The sequence below is a fragment of the Agelaius tricolor genome, unplaced genomic scaffold (assembly GCF_023055355.1).
Source record: "Agelaius tricolor isolate 1412-34295 unplaced genomic scaffold, bAgeTri1.0.p SCAF_156, whole genome shotgun sequence".
Lineage (NCBI taxonomy): Eukaryota > Metazoa > Chordata > Aves > Passeriformes > Icteridae > Agelaius > Agelaius tricolor.
This window is the reverse complement of record NW_027269416.1, coordinates 34,515-51,298: the sequence shown is the minus strand read 5'-3', so window position 1 is coordinate 51,298 and position 16,784 is coordinate 34,515. Positions and strand designations below refer to the sequence as shown.

The window sequence follows — 16,784 nt, the reverse complement described above, 5'->3', positions numbered from 1 at the left end:
GGAAATGAGGGGGAAAAAGGGTGGGAAATGCGAGGGAAAAAGGGCAGGAAATGTGAGGGGGAAAAAAGTGAGAAATATGAGGGGTAAAGAATAGGAAATGTGAAGGGAAAATGGGTGGGAAATGAAACAACAAAGTGGCAAAAAACGTAATAGGAAGTGACAGGAGGTGATAAAGGTGACAGTAGGGGGACAGAAGGTGACAGCAGATGACAACAGGTGACAATCGGTGATAAAGGTGACAGGTGACAGAGGTGACAGCAGATGACAGCAGGTGACAATCGGTGACAGTGGGTCACAGAAGGTGACAAAGGTAACAGGAGGTGACAGGGATGACAGAAGGTGACAGGAGGTGACAATAGGTGACAGAAGGTGACAGAAGCTGACAGTAGATGACAGCAGGTGACAGAAGGTGACAGTAGGTGACTGTAGATGACAGAAAGTGACAGTAGGTGACAAGGGTGACAGAAGGTGCCAGTAGGTGCCATCAGATGGCAGCAGGTGACAGTAAATGACAGTAGGTGCCATCAGGTGCCATCAGGTGCCATTAGGTGACAGTAGGTGACAGTAGACGACAGAAGGTGCCACCAGGTGCCACCAGGTGCCAGCAGGTGACACCAGGTGCCAGTAGGTGGCAGAAGGTGCCAGCAGATGGCAGAAGCTGACAATAGGTGACAGAGGTGACAGCAGGTGACAGTAGGCGACAGAAGGTGGCAGCAGGTGCCAGCAGGTGCCAGTAAATGACAGTAGGTGCCAGTAAATGACATCAGGTGCCAGTAAGTGACATCAGGTGCCACCAGGTGCCATCAGGCACCATCAGGTGGGAGCAGGTGACAGTAGATGACAGCAGGTGTCACCAGGTGCCATCAGGCGCCAGCAGGTGACAGTAAATGACATCAGGTGTCACCAGGTGCCATCAGGTGGCAGAAGGTGTCACCAGGTGCCATCAGGCGCCAGCAGGTGACAGTAAATGACATCAGGTGTCACCAGGTGCCATCAGGTGACAGTAGGTGCCAGTAAATGACAGCAGGTGCCAGCAGGCGCCACCAGGTGCCATCAGGTGCCAGTAAATGCTACCAGGTGCCCCCAGGTGCCATCAGGTGCCAGTAGGTGCCAGTAGGTGCCCCCAGGTGCCAGTAGGTGCCAGTAGGTGACAGTAGGTGCCAGTAAATGCCCCCAGGTGCCAGTAAATGCCATCAGGTGCCCCCAGGTGCCACTAAATGCCACCAGGTGCCATCAGGTGCCAGTAAATGCCATCAGGTGCCACCAGGCGCCAGCAGGTGCCAGCAGGTGCCATCAGGCGCCATCAGGTGACAGTAGGTGACAGTAGGTGCCAGTAAATGCCAGCAGGTGCCAGCAGGTGACAGTAGGTGCCCCCAGGTGCCCCCAGGTGCCATCAATGCCACGGGGTGTCCGTACCTGGCGGGTGGTGGTTGGCCGCATAGCCCTGCAGAGGGTGGGGGGCTCCGTACGGCTGCCGGTGCAGCAGGTCAGGGTCAGGGTGGGACCCCCGCGAGCCCCCGTACACCAGGCTGGACAGACAGACGGACAGACAGACAGACAGGAGAGCGTCACATCACGGCATTGTCACAGCCCCCACCATCACAGACCCCACCCCTACACCAGGCTGGACAGACAGACAGACAGACAGGAGAGCGTCACATCACGGCATTGTCACAGCCCCACCATCACAGACCCCACCCCTACACCAGGCTGGACAGACAGACGGACAGACAGACAGACAGGAGAGCGTCACATCATGGGATTGTCACTGCCCCCACCGTCACAGACGCCCCATACACCAGACAGACAGACAGACAGACAGACAGGTGTGACTGTCACCGCCCCACAATGCTGTGACAGGTGTGACACAGGTGTGAGCCCCATGGGTGTGACAGGTGTGACACAGGTGTGAGCCAGGTGTGGCCTGTGCACAGGTGTGACACAGACACTGACACAGGTGTGACACAGGCACACTCAGGTGTGACACAGACACTGACACAGGTGTGACACAGACACTGACACAGGTGTGACACAGGCACTGACTCAGGTGTGACACAGACACACTCAGGTGTGACACAGACACTGACACAGGTGTGACACAGACACTGACACAGGTGTGACACAGGCACTGACTCAGGTGTACAGACACTGACACAGGTGTGACACAGGCACTGACACAGGTGTACAGACACTGACACAGGTGTGACACAGGCATTGACACAGGTGTGACACAGACATTGACACAGGTGTGACACAGGCACTGACTCAGGTGTGACACAGACACACTCAGGTGTGACACAGACACTGACACAGGTGTGACACAGACACTGACACAGGTGTGACACAGGCACTGACTCAGGTGTGACACAGACACACTCAGGTGTGACACAGACACTGACACAGGTGTGACACAGACACTGACACAGGTGTGACACAGGCACTGACTCAGGTGTACAGACACTGACACAGGTGTGACACAGGCACTGACACAGGTGTACAGACACTGACACAGGTGTGACACAGGCATTGACACAGGTGTGACACAGACATTGACACAGGTGTGACACAGGCACTGACACAGGTGTGACACAGGCACACTCAGGTGTGACACAGACACTGACACAGGTGTGACACAGGCACACTCAGGTGTGACACAGACACTGACACAGGTGTGACACAGACACTGACACAGGTGTGACACAGGCACTGACTCAGGTGTGACACAGACACACTCAGGTGTGACACAGACACTGACACAGGTGTGACACAGACACTGACACAGGTGTGACACAGACACTGACACAGGTGTGACACAGGCACTGACTCAGGTGTGACACAGACACACTCAGGTGTGACACAGACACTGACACAGGTGTGACACAGACACTGACACAGGTGTGACACAGGCACTGACTCAGGTGTACAGACACTGACACAGGTGTGACACAGGCACTGACACAGGTGTACAGACACTGACACAGGTGTGACACAGGCATTGACACAGGTGTGACACAGACATTGACACAGGTGTGACACAGGCACTGACACAGGTGTGACACAGGCACACTCAGGTGTGACACAGACACTGACACAGGTGTGACACAGACACTGACACAGGTGTGACACAGGCACACTCAGGTGTGACACAGACACTGACACAGGTGTGACACAGACACTGACACAGGTGTGACACAGGCACTGACTCAGGTGTGACACAGACACACTCAGGTGTGACACAGACACTGACACAGGTGTGACACAGACACTGACACAGGTGTGACACAGGCACTCAGGTGTGACACAGACACTGACACAGGTGTGACACAGGCACTGACACAGGTGTGACACAGACACTGACACAGGCACTGACACAGGTGTGACACAGACACACTCAGGTGTGACACAGACATTGACACAGGTGTGACACAGACATTGACACAGGTGTGACACAGACACTCAGGTGTGACACGTGTGACACAGGTGAGCCAGGCATTGACACACAGGTGTGACACCCCAAATCCCAGAGCACCCCAAATCCTGCCACAGCGTGATCCCAGCACCCCAAATCCTGGAGCACCCCAAATCCTGTTGCACCCTAAATCCTCCTGTGCCACAACTCCCAGAGCACCCCAAATCCCTCAGCACCCCAAACCCTGGTGTAACGGGACCCCTGCACCCCAAACCCCGGTGTAATGGGATCCCAGCACCCCAAATCCCAGTGTAGCAGGATCCCAGCACCCCAAATCCTGGTGTAACGGGATCCCTGCACCCCAAATCCCCGCACCCCAAATCCCCCAGCATCCCAAATCCCAGTGTAATGGGATCCCTGCGCCCCAAACTTCCGTCACCCCAAATCCAGGTGTAACGGGACCCCCTCATCCCATAAGGGGATCTCAGCATCTCAGTACCCCAGGGACACCCCAAATCTCAGCAAACCCCAAATCTCAGCACACCCCAATCCCGGTGTAACGGGATCACAGGACCCCAAATCCCAGCACCCCAAATCCCGGTGTAACAGGATCCTTGCACCCCAAATCCCAGCACCCCAAATCCCAGTGTAACGGGATCCCTGCACCCCAAATCCCAGAGTGATAGGATCCCTGCACCCCAAATCCCAGCACCCCAAATCCCAGTGTAATGGGATCACAGGACCCCAACACTGTAGGGACACCCCAAAGCCCAGCGTAACGAGTGTCAAATGCTGTCACCTGCACCCCAAAACTCCCCTCAGCCCAAACCCCGGTGTAACAACAGGATCAGGACCCCAATACTGCTGGGACACCCCAAATCCTCAGCACCTCAAATCCCAGAGTAATGGGACCCTGCACCCCAAATCCCAGAATAACGGGACGCCCCAAACCCCTCCTCACCCCAAATCCCAGAGTAACGGGACCCTGCACCCCAAATCCCAGCACACTTCAAATCCCGCTGTAACGGGATCACAGCATCCCAAACCTCCTGCACCCCAAATCCCAGAGTAACGGGACCCCTCACCCCAAATCCCGGAATAATGGGACCCTCTCACCCCAAATTCCTCAGCACCCCAAATCCCAGCACACCCCAAATCCCGGTGTAACGGGATCCCAGCACCCCAAATCCCAGAGTAACGGGACCCCTTCATCCCAAATCCCAGAGTAACGGGACCCTCTCACCCCAAATTCCTCAGCACCCCAAATCTCAGCACATCCCAAACCCCGGTGTAACAAGACCTATTCACCCCAAATCCCAGAATAATGGGACCCTCTCACCCCAAATCCCGGAGTAATGGGACCCCCTCACCCCAAATCCTGGAATAATGGGACCCCTCACCCCAAATCCCGGTCTAACGGGATCCCCTTGCTCCAAACCCCCCCTCACCCCAAATCCCGGTGTAACGGGACCCCCTCACCCCAAATTCCTCAGCACCCCAAATCCCACACACCCCAAACTCCGGTGTAATGGGATCACAGCATCCCAAACCTCCTGCACCCAAAATCCCATCACCCCCACCCCAAGTCCCGCTGTGACAGGACCCCCTCACCCCAAATCCCAGTTTAATGGGACCCCCTCACCCCAAATCCCGGTGTAACAGCATTGTAGGACCCCAAATCCCAGCACACCCCAAATCCCAAAATAATGGGACACCCTCACCCCAAATCCCGGTGTAACAGCATTGTAGGATCCCAAAACTGCTGGGACACCCCAAATCCCTCAGCACCCCAAATCCCAGAATAACGGGACACCCTCACCCCAAATCCAAGCACACCCCAAATCCCAGCACACCCCAAATCCCAGAGTAACGAGACCCCCTCACCCCAAATCCCCAAGTAACGGGATCCCCCTCACCCTAAATCCCAGCACACCCCAAATCCCAGCACACCCCAAATCCCAGAGTAATGGGATCCCAGCACCCCAAATCCCAGCACACCCCAAACCCCGGTGTAAGGGGATCGCAGGACCCCAGTACTGCCGGGACACCCCAAATCCCTCAGCACACCCCAAATCCCGGTGTAACGGGATCCCAGCATCCCAAACCTCCTGCACCCCAAATCCCAGTGTAATGGGACCCCTTTCACCCTAAATTCCTCTGCACCCCAAATCCCAGCACACCCCAAATCCCACTGTAACGGGATCACAGCATCCCAAACCTCCTGCACCCCAAATCCCCCCTCATCCCAAATCCCAGAGTAACGGGATCACAGCATCCCAAACCTCCTGCACCCCAAATCCCCCCTCATCCCAAATCCCAGAGTAACGGGATCACAGCATCCCAAACCTCCTGCACCCCAAATCCCAGTGTAATGGGACCCCCTTCACCCTAAATTCCTCTGCACCCCAAATCCCAGCACACCCCAAACCCCGCTGTAACGAGATCACAGCATCCCAAACCTCCTGCACCCCAAATCCCGCTGTAACGGGATCAGAGCACCCCAATACTCCAGCGCCCCAAACCCCGGTGTAACGGGACCCCCTCACCCCAAACCCCACTGTAATGGGATTGCAGGACCCCAATACTGCTGGGACACCCCAAATCCCCTTCACTCCAAATCCCAGCACACCCCAAACCCTGGAGTAACGGGATCCCAGCACCCCAAATCCCAGTGTAAGGGGGATCACAGGACCCCAGTACTACTGGGACACCCCAAATCCCTCAGCACCCCAAATCCCACTGTAACGGGATCACAGCATCCCAAACCTCCTGCACCCCAAATCCCCCCTCATCCCAAATCCCAGAGTAACGGGATCACAGCATCCCAAACCTCTTGCACCCCAAATCCCAGCACACCCCAAATCCCGCTATAACCGGACCCCCTCACCCCAAATCCCGCTGTAACTGGACCCCCTCACCCCAAATCCCAGCACACCCCAAACCTCAGTGTAACGGGACCCTCTCACTCCAAACCCCCCTCACCCCAAATCCCGCTGTAACGGGACCCTGCACCCCAAATCCCTCTGCACCCCAAATCCCGGTGTAACGGGACACCCTCATCCCAAATCCCTTGGCACCCCAAATCCCGCTGTAACGGGACCCTGCACCCCAAACCCCCCCTCACCCCAAACCCCCCCATCCCCCCCATTCCCCCCATCCTCGCTCCTCCCCCCGGTGCGCGCCCCCTTCCTCCCCCCCCTCCCGCTCGCTCCCCCCGGGGCTCACCTGGCCTTGGCCGAGCGCTCGTAGCTCCAGCCGGGCCCGGCGCTGAGCGGGTCCCCGAACCCGGCGGCCGGGTAGTTCCTGTCCATGGGGGCGGCGCCCCCCGGGGCCGGGCGGGGGTCGAGGGCCGGGGGGGCCGGGGGGCGGCCGGGCGGGGGGCGCCTCACGGAGCCGCCATGATGGAGCGGGGCCGCGCGCCGCCGCTTCCTCCCACACTGCACCGCGCGGGGCCCGAGCGGGGCCGCGCGCCGGCGGGAGCGCGGCGGGAGGGGGCGGGGCCGGAGCGGACCAATTGGGAGAGAGGGGCGGGGTCGGTGCGTGACCGTATAAGGGAAAAGGGGCGGGGAAAGCGGCGCGGGGAGACAATGTCTGTGAGGGGGAAAGGGGCGGGGCCAAGCGCGGCCGTAAATGGGCAAAAGGGCGTGGCCATGCAGTGGCGGGAGCGCCGAGAGGGCGGCGCCGAACTGCGACGAGGGGCGGGGTTAATCTCCCCATATATGGAAAAGGGGCGTGGTTAAACGATGGTGGGAGCCCTTAGGGGCGGGGCTAAGCTGTTTCTATAGGCGATTAAAGGGCGGAGTTAACCACTTCCATATATGGAAAAGGGGCGTGGTAAGACGCCGGCAGGAGCCCTTAGGGGCGGGGCTAAACGGCTTCTATAAACTATTAAAGGGCGGGGTTCAGAGGTTCCATATATGGAAAGGAGGCGTGGACACACTATAGCGGGTGCTCTGAAGAGGCGGGGCTAACCTGTATCTATAGGCTCTAAAGAGGCGGGGTTACCCACTTCCATATATGGAAAGGGGGCGTGGTTAGACGCTGTCGGGAGCCCTTGGGGCGGGGCCAAGAGTTTTCTATAGGCGATCGAAGGGGCGGGGTTACGCGCCTCCATATATGAAAAAGAGGTGTGGCCACACAGTGGCGGGAGCCCTTAGGGGCGGGGCTAAACAGCGTCTATAGGCCATAAAGGGGCAGGGAAAGGGGCGGGGCCAGGCATTTTCTATGAGGAAGGGGCGGGGTAAGGGTGTGGCCCTGCCATCCCTATAAAAGGAAAAGAGGCGGGACTTTCTCCCTATAGGGGCGGGGCTTGGATCAGCACGGAGGGGGCGTGGCTAAGCTGCTGAAAGCAACTGAGCGGAACTGGTGCAAACTGGAGCTGAGAGACGGGGGGCGGAACCAAAACGCTGCTCCCACCCGGACCCTTTTACCCGCCGCGCTTCCGGTTCGCCACTTCCGCCTTCCGGTGTTGCGCCGTTGCCGGCCGTGAGGGAGCCGCGCGCCCAAACCCCCAAAACCCAAAAAAAACCCCCAAAATTCCCAAAAAAACCTCTCGGGACCTCTTTAAATTCTTCTCTCGATCCCTTTAGGAGCATCCCGGAGCCGCTGAGGCGCGGCCATGACGCGGCACGGCAAGAACTGCACGGCGGGGGCCGTGTACAGCTACCACGAGAGGAAGAAGGACACAGGTGGCGCCTGGCACCGGGAGGCGTTTGGGGACTTTGGGGACACGCAAGGGAGGTGACAATTGTGGCTTTGTGTCCCTCGTAGCGGCCTCGGGTTACGGCACGCAGCGGGTGCGGGTGGGGCGTGACGCCATCAAGGATTTCGATTGTTGCTGCCTGTCCCTGCAGCCCTGCCGGGACCCCGTGGTGACGTGAGTGAGCCCCAAAATGCCCCCGAAATAGCCCCAAAATAGTCCCGAAATACCCACAGAAAGACCCCCAAAATAGGCCCGAAATACTCTCAAAAATACCTAGAAAACAAGTCCTGTATGTTCTCAAAATACCCACAAAAATACCCACAGAACACTCCCAAAACCGCCCTAAAATACCCCTAAAAATACCCAGAAAACAGCCCCAAAATGCCCACAAAAATGCATGAAAGTGCCCCAAAAATGCCCCCAAAGTAGCCCCAAAATATCCATAAAAATACCCACAAAAGAGCCTAAAATGCCTCAGAATTCCTGCAGGACAGCCCCAAAATATGCCCAAAACGAGCCCCAAAATACCCCCAAAACAGCCCCCAAATACCCTCAAAAATACCCCCAAACCAGCCCCAAAATAGCCACAAAAATACCAACAAAACAGCCCCAAAATGCCACAGAAATACCCTCAAAAATACCCCTAAAACAACCCCGAAATACTTTCAAAAAATACCTAGAAAACAAGTCCTATATGTCCTCAAAATACCCCCAAAAATACCCCCAAAGTGCCTCAAAACGACCCCCAAAATACCCCCAGAAATACCCAGATAATAGCCCAGAAAGTGCCCCAGAAATACTCACAAAATAGTCCAAAAACTGCCCCAAAATATCCATAAAAATACCCACAAAACAGCCCCGAAATGTCCCCAAACCAGCCCCAAAAACTTCCCAGAAATACCCACAAAATAGCCCCAAAATCTGCCCAAAACTACCCACAAAACAACCTCTAAACTGCCCCAAAATACTCACAAAAATACCCACAAAACAACCTCAAAACTGCCCCAAAATACTCACAAAAATACCCACAAAACAGCCCCAAAATACCCATAAAAATATCCCTGAAACAGCCCCAAAATGCCCCAAAACCAGCCCCAAAAGCACCTCAAAAACCCCAAAACCATCCCAAAAAAAAACCCCAAAATACCCCAAAAGCACCTCAAGAAAGGCCCCAAAATCTTCCCCAAACCACCCCAAATCTCCTCCAGGACCCCAAAAACCTCCAAAGCCACCCCAAAAACTCCCTCAGGACCCCAAAGCCCCAAAATCCCCCCCAAAAAACCCAAAACCCCCCAAAATGTTGTGGTTTTTATTCACCTGACCCCAAATAATTTGGGGATTTTGCCGCAGCCCCGATGGGTTCCTGTACGAGCGCGAGGCCATCGTGAGTTACCTGCTGCACCAGAAAACCAAAATCGCCCGAGAGACCAAGGTGAGCACCCCAAAAATGCCCTAAAACACCCCAAAAATACCCCAAGAAGGTCACAAAAACCCTTAAAAAATCCCCCCCAAAAAATCCCCCCAAAAATCCCCAAAAAATCTCTCCAAAATTCCCCAAAAAATCCCCCCAAGATCCTCCAAAATCCCCCAAAAATCCCCAAAAAATCTCTCCAAAATCCCCCCAAAACCTCCCAAAAATACCTCCAAAAATCATCAAAAATGTCACAAAAAATCTCCCTCAAAAAATCCCAAAAATACCCCAAAAAATCCTGCAAAAAACTCACAAAAAATCCCCTGAAAAATCCCCCCAAAACCTCCCAAAAATACCTCAAAAAATCATCAAAAATCTCCCTAAAAATCCCTCAAAAAATTCCCAAAAATACCCAAAAAATCCTGCCAAAAACTCACAAAAAATCCCCTGAAAAATCCCCCCGAAACCTCCCAAAATCGCCCCCAAAACGCCTCAAAAATCTCACAAAAAATCCCACAAAAATGCCCCAAAAAATTGCCCAACCCCACCCCCCCAGGACCCCAAAAATCCCCAAAAAATCTCCCAAAAATCCCCTGAAAATTCCCCAAAACCTCCCAAAAATTCCCCAAAAATACATCAAAAATCTCACAAAAAATCCCCTGAAAAATTCCCCAAAAACCTCCCAAAATACCTCAAAAAAACATCAAAAATCTAGCCAAAAATCTCCCTAAAAATCCCTCAAAAAATTCCCAAAAATACCCAAAAAATCCTGCCAAAAACTCACAAAAATCCCCTGAAAAATCCCCCCAAAACCTCCCAAAAATACCTCAAAAAATCATCAAAAATCTCCCCAAAAATCTCCCTAAAAACCCCTCAAAAAAAAAAAAAATCCCAAAAATACCCAAAAAATCCTGTCCCTGACACATTTTGGGGTTTTTTGGTGTTTTTGGTGTTTGCAGGCCTGGGAGCGGCAGCAGGGGCAGGAATTTGGGGTAAAAAACCCCAGAAATTTGGGGTAAAAACCCCAGAAAATTGGGGTAAAATCCCAGAAAATTGGGGTAAAAAGTCCCAGAAATTTGGGATAAAATCCCCGAATTTGGGAGGGATTTTTTGGGGCCGGGTTCGGGGAGTTCCCTGATGTTTTTTGGGGTCCCTGACACGTTTTGGGGTTCCCATTTTTGGGATTTTTGGGGGTTCAGGCCTGGGAGCGGCAGCAGGGGCAGGGATTTGGGGTTGAAAAACCCCAGAAATTTGGGGTAAAATCCCGGAATTTTTTGGGGTAAAATCCCAGAATTTTTTGGCTAAAACCCCCGAATTTGGGACGGAGGTGTCCCTCACACATTTTGGGGTCCCTCACACATTTTTGGGGTGCGGTTTTTGGGTGTTTTTGGGTGTTTTTTGGGTGTTTTCAGGCCTGGGAGCGGCAGCAGGGGCAGGAATTTGGGGTTAAAAAATCCCAGAAATTTGGGATAAAATCCCAGAAATTTGGTATAAAATCCCCGAATTTGGGAGGGATTTTTTGGGGCCGGTTTAGCGGGAGTTCCCTGATGTTTTTTGGGTCCCTGACACATTTTGGGGTTCCCATTTTTGGGGTTTTTGGGGGTTCAGGCCTGGGAGCGGCAGCAGGGCTGGAATTTGGGTTAAAAAACCCCAGAAATTTGGGGTAAAATCCCAGAAATTTGGGGTAAAATCCCAGAATTTTGGGATAAAATCCCCGAAGTTTTTGGGGTAAAATCCCAAAATTTGGTGGGGGCACTTTGGGGGATGTCCCTGACGGTTTTTGGGGTCCCTGACACATTTTGTGGTTCCCATTTTTTGGGGATTTTTGGGTGTTTGCAGGCCTGGGAGCAGCAGCAGGGGCAGGAATTTGGGGTTAAAAACCCCAGGAATTTGGGGTTAAAAAATCCCAGAAATTTGGAGTAAAATCCCAGAAATTTGGGGTAAAATCCCAGAATTTTGGTATAAAATCCCCGAATTTGGGAGGGATTTTTTGGGGCCGGTTTGGGGGGGGGTGTCCCTCACACATTTTGGGGTCCCTGACACATTTTGGGGTCCCGGTTTTTGTTGTTTTTCGATGTTTTCGGGTGTTCTCAGGCCTGGGAGCGGCAGCAGGGCTGGAATTTGGGGTTAAAAAAACCCCAGAAATTTGGGATAAAATCCCAGAAATTTGGGATAAAATCCCCAAAATTTGGGGTAAAATCCCAGAATTTTGGGTTAAAATCCCCGAATTTGGGAGGGATTTTTTGGGGCCGGTTTGGGGGGCGTCCCTCACACATTTTGGGGGTCTCTCACGGTTTCTGGGGTCCCGTTTTTGGGTGTTTTTGGGTGTTTTCCGGGTGTTCCCAGGCCTGGGAGCGGCAGCGCGCCGAGCGGCGGCGGCAGCGGGAGCGGCAGCGCGGGGAGGGCGCGGCCCGGGCCCTGCGGGGATTCCTGGAGGCCGAGACCCCCCTGGGCAGCGGGGGAGGGGCGGCCGAGAGCCCCGCGAGCGGCGGTGAGGGGGGGGAGGGGAATGGGGGAGGGGCTGGGGGGGTTTGGGGGGGGGATTTGGGGGGGATTTTGGGGGTTCTGGGGGGATTTTGGGGGAGATTATAGGGGAGTTTGGGGGGGGGTTGGGGGTTCTGGGGGCGATTTTGAGGGGGATTTGGGGGAGTTTGGGGGGGATTTTGGGGGTTCTGGAGGGGCTTGGGGGAGATTTGGGGGGAATTTGGGGGATTTTAGGGGGTTTGGGGGGGATTTTGGGGGGATTTTGAGGGGGATTTTGGGGGTTCTGGGGGGGATTCTGGGGGTTCTTGGGGGTTTTGGGGGGATTTTGAGGGGTCTGGAGGGGTTTGGGGGGAATTTGGGGGGATTTTGGGGGGTTTGGGGGTTTTGGGGGGGTTCTGGGGGGTTCTTGGGGGGGTTCTGGGAGGGATTCTGGAGGGGTTTGGGGGGGATTTTGGGGCGATTTTGGGGGGGATTTTGGGGGTTCTGGGGGGATTTTGAGGGGGATTTGGGGGCTTTTGGGGGGGATTTTGGGGGGTCTGGATGGGTTTTGGGAGGGATTTGGGGGGATTCTGGGGTGTTTTGGGGTGGTTTTTGGTTATTTTGGGGTATTTTGGGTGCTCTTGGGGTATTTGGGGGTATTTTTTGGGGTTTTTTTCGCTATTTTTTGGTTATTTTGGGGCAGTTTTGGTTATTTTGGGGTATTTTTGGCTATTTTTGGGTGTTTCACTGTCTCTCTCTCCCCCCCCAGGCTCCCCAGGGCCCCTCCCCAGTTTCTGGATCCCCTCCCTGACCCCCGAGGCTGCGGCCGAGCGCCTGCAACGGCCGGTGAGTGACCAATGGGTGACCATAGTGACCAATGGGTGACCAATGACCAATGGGTGACCAATGGGTGACCATGAGTGACCAATGGGTGACCAGGAGTGACCAATGGGTGACCAATGAACAGTGAGTGACCAATGGGTGACCACTGACCAATGGGTGACCAATGGGTGACCACTGACCAATGGGTGACCATGAGTGACCAATGGGTGACCATGAGTGACCACTGACCAGTGAGTGACCAATGGGTGACCAATGACCACTGACCAATGGGTGACCAGTGACCAGTGAGTGAGCAATGAGTGACCAATGAACAGTGAGTGACCAATGACCAATGGGTGACCAGTGAGTGAGCAATGAGTGACCAATGAACAGTGAGTGACCAATGGCCACTGACCAATGGATGACCATGAGTGACCAGTGAGTGACCACTGAGTGACCATGAGTGACCAATGGGTGACCATGAGTGACCAATGACCAGTGACCAATGGGCGACCATTGACCAGTGAGTGACCAATGGGTGACGAATGAGTGACCAGTGAGTGACCAATGGATGACCAATGAACAGTGAGTGACCAATGGGTGACCATGAGTGACCAATGACCAGTGACCAATGGGTGACCAATGGGTGACCATGAGTGACCAATGAGTGACCAATGAGTGACCAATGGGTGACCAGTGACCAATGGGTGACCATGAGTGACCAATGACCAGTGACCAATGGGTGACCAATGGGTGACCATGAGTGACCAATGAGTGACCAATGAGTGACCACTGAGTGACCACTGAGTGACCAATGAGTGACCACTGAGTGACCACTGACCAGTGACCAATGGGTGACCAATGGGTGACCATGAGTGACCATGAGTGACCAATGGGTGACCACTGACCACTGACTGTGGCTGGGGGTCTGGGCTGGATTTGGGTTTTTGGGGGGATTTTGGGTGTTTTTGGGCTGGTTTTGGGTTAATTTTGGGCTGGTTTCGGTTGTTTTTGTGCTGGTTTTGTGCTGGTTTTGTGCTGGTTTTGGGTTAATTTTGGGCTGGTTTTGGGTTAATTTTGGGCTGGTTTTGTGCTGGTTTTGTGCTGGTTTTGGCTGGTTTGGGGCTGTTTTTGGGTTAATTTTGGGCTGGTTTTGTGCTGGTTTTGGGTGTTTTTGGGTTAATTTTGGGGTGGTTTTGGCTGTTTTTCTCTGTTTTTGTGCTGTTTTCGGCAGTTTTTGTGCTGTTTTTGGCTGTTTTGTGCTGGTTTTGGCTGGTTTTGGCTGTTTTTATGCTGTTTTGTGCTGGTTTTGGCTGTTTTTGTGCTGGTTTTGGGTTGTTTTTGGCTGGTTTTGTGCTGTTTTTGTGCTGTTTTTGGTTGTTTCTGTCTGTTTTTTGGCTGTTTTTGTGCTGGTTTTGTGCTGTTTCTGTCTGGTTTTGGCTGTTTTGGGCTGTTTTTTGTCTGTTTTTGTCAGTTTTTGGGGCTGTTTTTGGCTGGTTTTGTGCTGTTTTTGGCTGGTTTTGTGCTGGTTTTGGCTGTTTTTGTGCTGGTTTTGTCAGTTTTAGGGGCTGTTTTTTGTCAGTTTTTTGGGCTGTTTTGGGCTGTTTTTGTCTGTTTTGGTCAGTTTCCGGTGGCTGTGCCCCTGACACCGTCCGTCCGTCTGTCCGTCTGTCCCTCAGGAGCGCGCTGTGCGCTGCCCCATGTCCGGCCGGAAGCTGCGCCTGGCCCAGCTGCTCAGTGTCCACTTCACCCCGGCCACGCCCGGCCTGAGCCCGGGGCAGCTGCTGGCCCGAGAGCCCAGTGACCGCTACGTGTGTGCCCTGAGCGGGGACGCGCTGACCAACGCCACGCCCTGCGCCGTGCTGCGGACATCGTGAGTGACCATAGAGTGACCATAGTGACCATAGAGTGACCATTGAGTGACCGCTACGTGTGCGCATTGAGTGGGGACGCGCTGACCAACGCGACACCGTGTGCTGTGCTGCGGACATCGTGAGTGACCATAGAGTGACCATAGAGTGACCATAGTGACCATTGATAGCCCTGAGTGACCATTGAGTGACCGCTACGTGTGCGCCCTGAGCGGGGATGCACTGACCAATGCCACGCCGTGTGCTGTGCTGCGGACATCGTGAGTGACCACTGATAGCCCTGAGTGACCACTGACACCCCTGAGTGACCATAGTGACCATAGAGTGACCATAGTGACCATTGAGTGACCGCTACGTGTGTGCCCTGAGTGGGGACGCGCTGACCAACGCAACACCGTGTGCTGTGCTGCGGACATCGTGAGTGACCATAGTGACCATAGAGTGACCATAGAGTGACCATAGTGACCATTGAGTGACCATTGAGTGACCGCTACGTGTGTGCATTGAGTGGGGATGCACTGACCAATGCTACACCCTGCGCCGTGCTCCGGACATCGTGAGTGACCATAGAGTGACCATAGAGTGACCATAGTGACCATTGATAGCCCTGAGTGACCATTGAGTGACCGCTACGTGTGTGCCCTGAGCGGGGATGCACTGACCAATGCTACACCCTGCGCTGTGCTGCAGACATCGTGAGTGACCATAGAGTGACCATAGAGTGACCATAGTGACCATAGAGTGACCGCTACGTGTGCGCATTGAGTGGGGATGCACTGACCAATGCAACGCCGTGTGCCGTGCTGCGGACATCGTGAGTGACCATAGTGACCAATGAGTGACCATTGACACCCCTGAGTGACCATAGAGTGACCACTACGTGTGTGCCCTGAGCGGGGACGCGCTGACCAACGCGACACCGTGTGCTGTGCTGCGGACATCGTGAGTGACCATAGAGTGACCATAGTGACCATAGAGTGACCATTGATAGCCCTGAGTGACCATTGAGTGACCGCTACGTGTGCGCCCTGAGCGGGGATGCACTGACCAATGCCACGCCGTGTGCTGTGCTGCGGACATCGTGAGTGACCAATGAGTGACCATAGAGTGACCATAGTGACCATAGTGACCATAGAGTGACCGCTATGTGTGTGCCCTGAGCGGGGATGCACTGACCAATGCAACGCCCTGCGCCGTGCTCCGGACATCGTGAGTGACCATTGATACCCCTGAGTGACCATAGTGACCATAGAGTGACCATAGAGTGACCATAGTGACCATTGAGTGACCGCTACGTGTGTGCCCTGAGTGGGGACGCGCTGACCAATGCTACACCGTGTGCCGTGCTCCGGACATCGTGAGTGACCAATGAGTGACCAATGAGTGACCAATGAGTGACCATAGAGTGACCATAGAGTGACCAATGATAGCCCTGAGTGACCATTGAGTGACTATTGAGTGACCAATGAGTGACCATTGATACCCCTGAGTGACCACTGAGTGACCAATGACCCCTCACTGTGTCCAGGGGCTCCATGGTCACTGTGGTCACTCTGTCTGTCCGTCTGTCCATCCCCAGGGGCTCCGTGGTTTCTGTCTGTCCCTCAGTGGTCACTCTGGTCACTCTGGTCACTCGTGTCTGTCCGTCTGTCCATCCCCAGGGGCTCCGTGGTTTCTGTGGTCACTGTGGTCACTCTGTCCATCCCTCATTGGTCACTCTGTCTGTCCGTCTGTCCATCCCCAGGGGCTCCGTGGTTTCTGTCTGTCCCTCATTGGTCACTCAGTGGTCACTCTGTCTGTCCGTCTGTCCATCCCCAGGGGCTCCGTGGTTTCTGTGGTCACTCTGTCTGTCCCTCAGAGGGTCAGTGGTCACTGTGGTCACTCAGTGGTCACTCTGTCTGTCCGTCTGTCCATCCCCAGGGGCTCCGTGGTTTCTGTCTGTCCCTCAGTGGTCACTCAGTGGTCACTGTGGTCACTCTGTCTGTCCGTCTGTCCATCCCCAGGGGCTCCGTGGTTTCTGTCTGTCCCTCAGTGGTCACTCAGTGGTCACTCTGGTCACTCTGTCCATCCCCAGGGGCTCCGTGGTTTCTGTCTCCGCCCTCTCGC

The 16,784-nt window shown here is 54.5% G+C and overlaps 2 protein-coding genes and 1 long non-coding RNA gene across 3 annotated transcripts in view; 2 read left to right on the top strand and 1 right to left on the bottom strand.

Moving 5' to 3' along the window:
- PRR12 (proline rich 12) overlaps nucleotides 1-6,865 on the bottom strand; it is a 31,835-nt gene extending 24,970 nt beyond the window's left edge. The window contains exons 1-2 of the mRNA XM_071420704.1: nucleotides 6,635-6,865; nucleotides 1,417-1,529 (exon numbers count right to left, since the gene is read on the bottom strand). Of these exons, the coding sequence (XP_071276805.1) occupies nucleotides 1,417-1,529; nucleotides 6,635-6,720 (199 nt within the window). The 5' untranslated portion in view covers nucleotides 6,721-6,865. The remainder of the gene's footprint in view (nucleotides 1-1,416; nucleotides 1,530-6,634) is intronic.
- A 994-nt stretch (nucleotides 6,866-7,859) lies between these two features.
- NOSIP (nitric oxide synthase interacting protein) overlaps nucleotides 7,860-16,784 on the top strand; it is a 9,076-nt gene continuing 151 nt past the window's right edge. The window contains exons 1-7 of the mRNA XM_071420702.1: nucleotides 7,860-8,097; nucleotides 8,180-8,285; nucleotides 9,462-9,543; nucleotides 11,869-12,013; nucleotides 12,755-12,831; nucleotides 14,487-14,680; nucleotides 16,753-16,782. Coding sequence (XP_071276803.1) covers nucleotides 8,028-8,097; nucleotides 8,180-8,285; nucleotides 9,462-9,543; nucleotides 11,869-12,013; nucleotides 12,755-12,831; nucleotides 14,487-14,680; nucleotides 16,753-16,782 — 704 coding nt within the window. The 5' untranslated portion in view covers nucleotides 7,860-8,027. The remainder of the gene's footprint in view (nucleotides 8,098-8,179; nucleotides 8,286-9,461; nucleotides 9,544-11,868; nucleotides 12,014-12,754; nucleotides 12,832-14,486; nucleotides 14,681-16,752; nucleotides 16,783-16,784) is intronic.
- On the top strand, nucleotides 15,951-16,485 carry LOC139586959 (uncharacterized). Its single transcript, XR_011678112.1, has 3 exons — nucleotides 15,951-16,035; nucleotides 16,258-16,315; nucleotides 16,463-16,485. It is a non-coding gene; the product is annotated as an uncharacterized lncRNA (long non-coding RNA).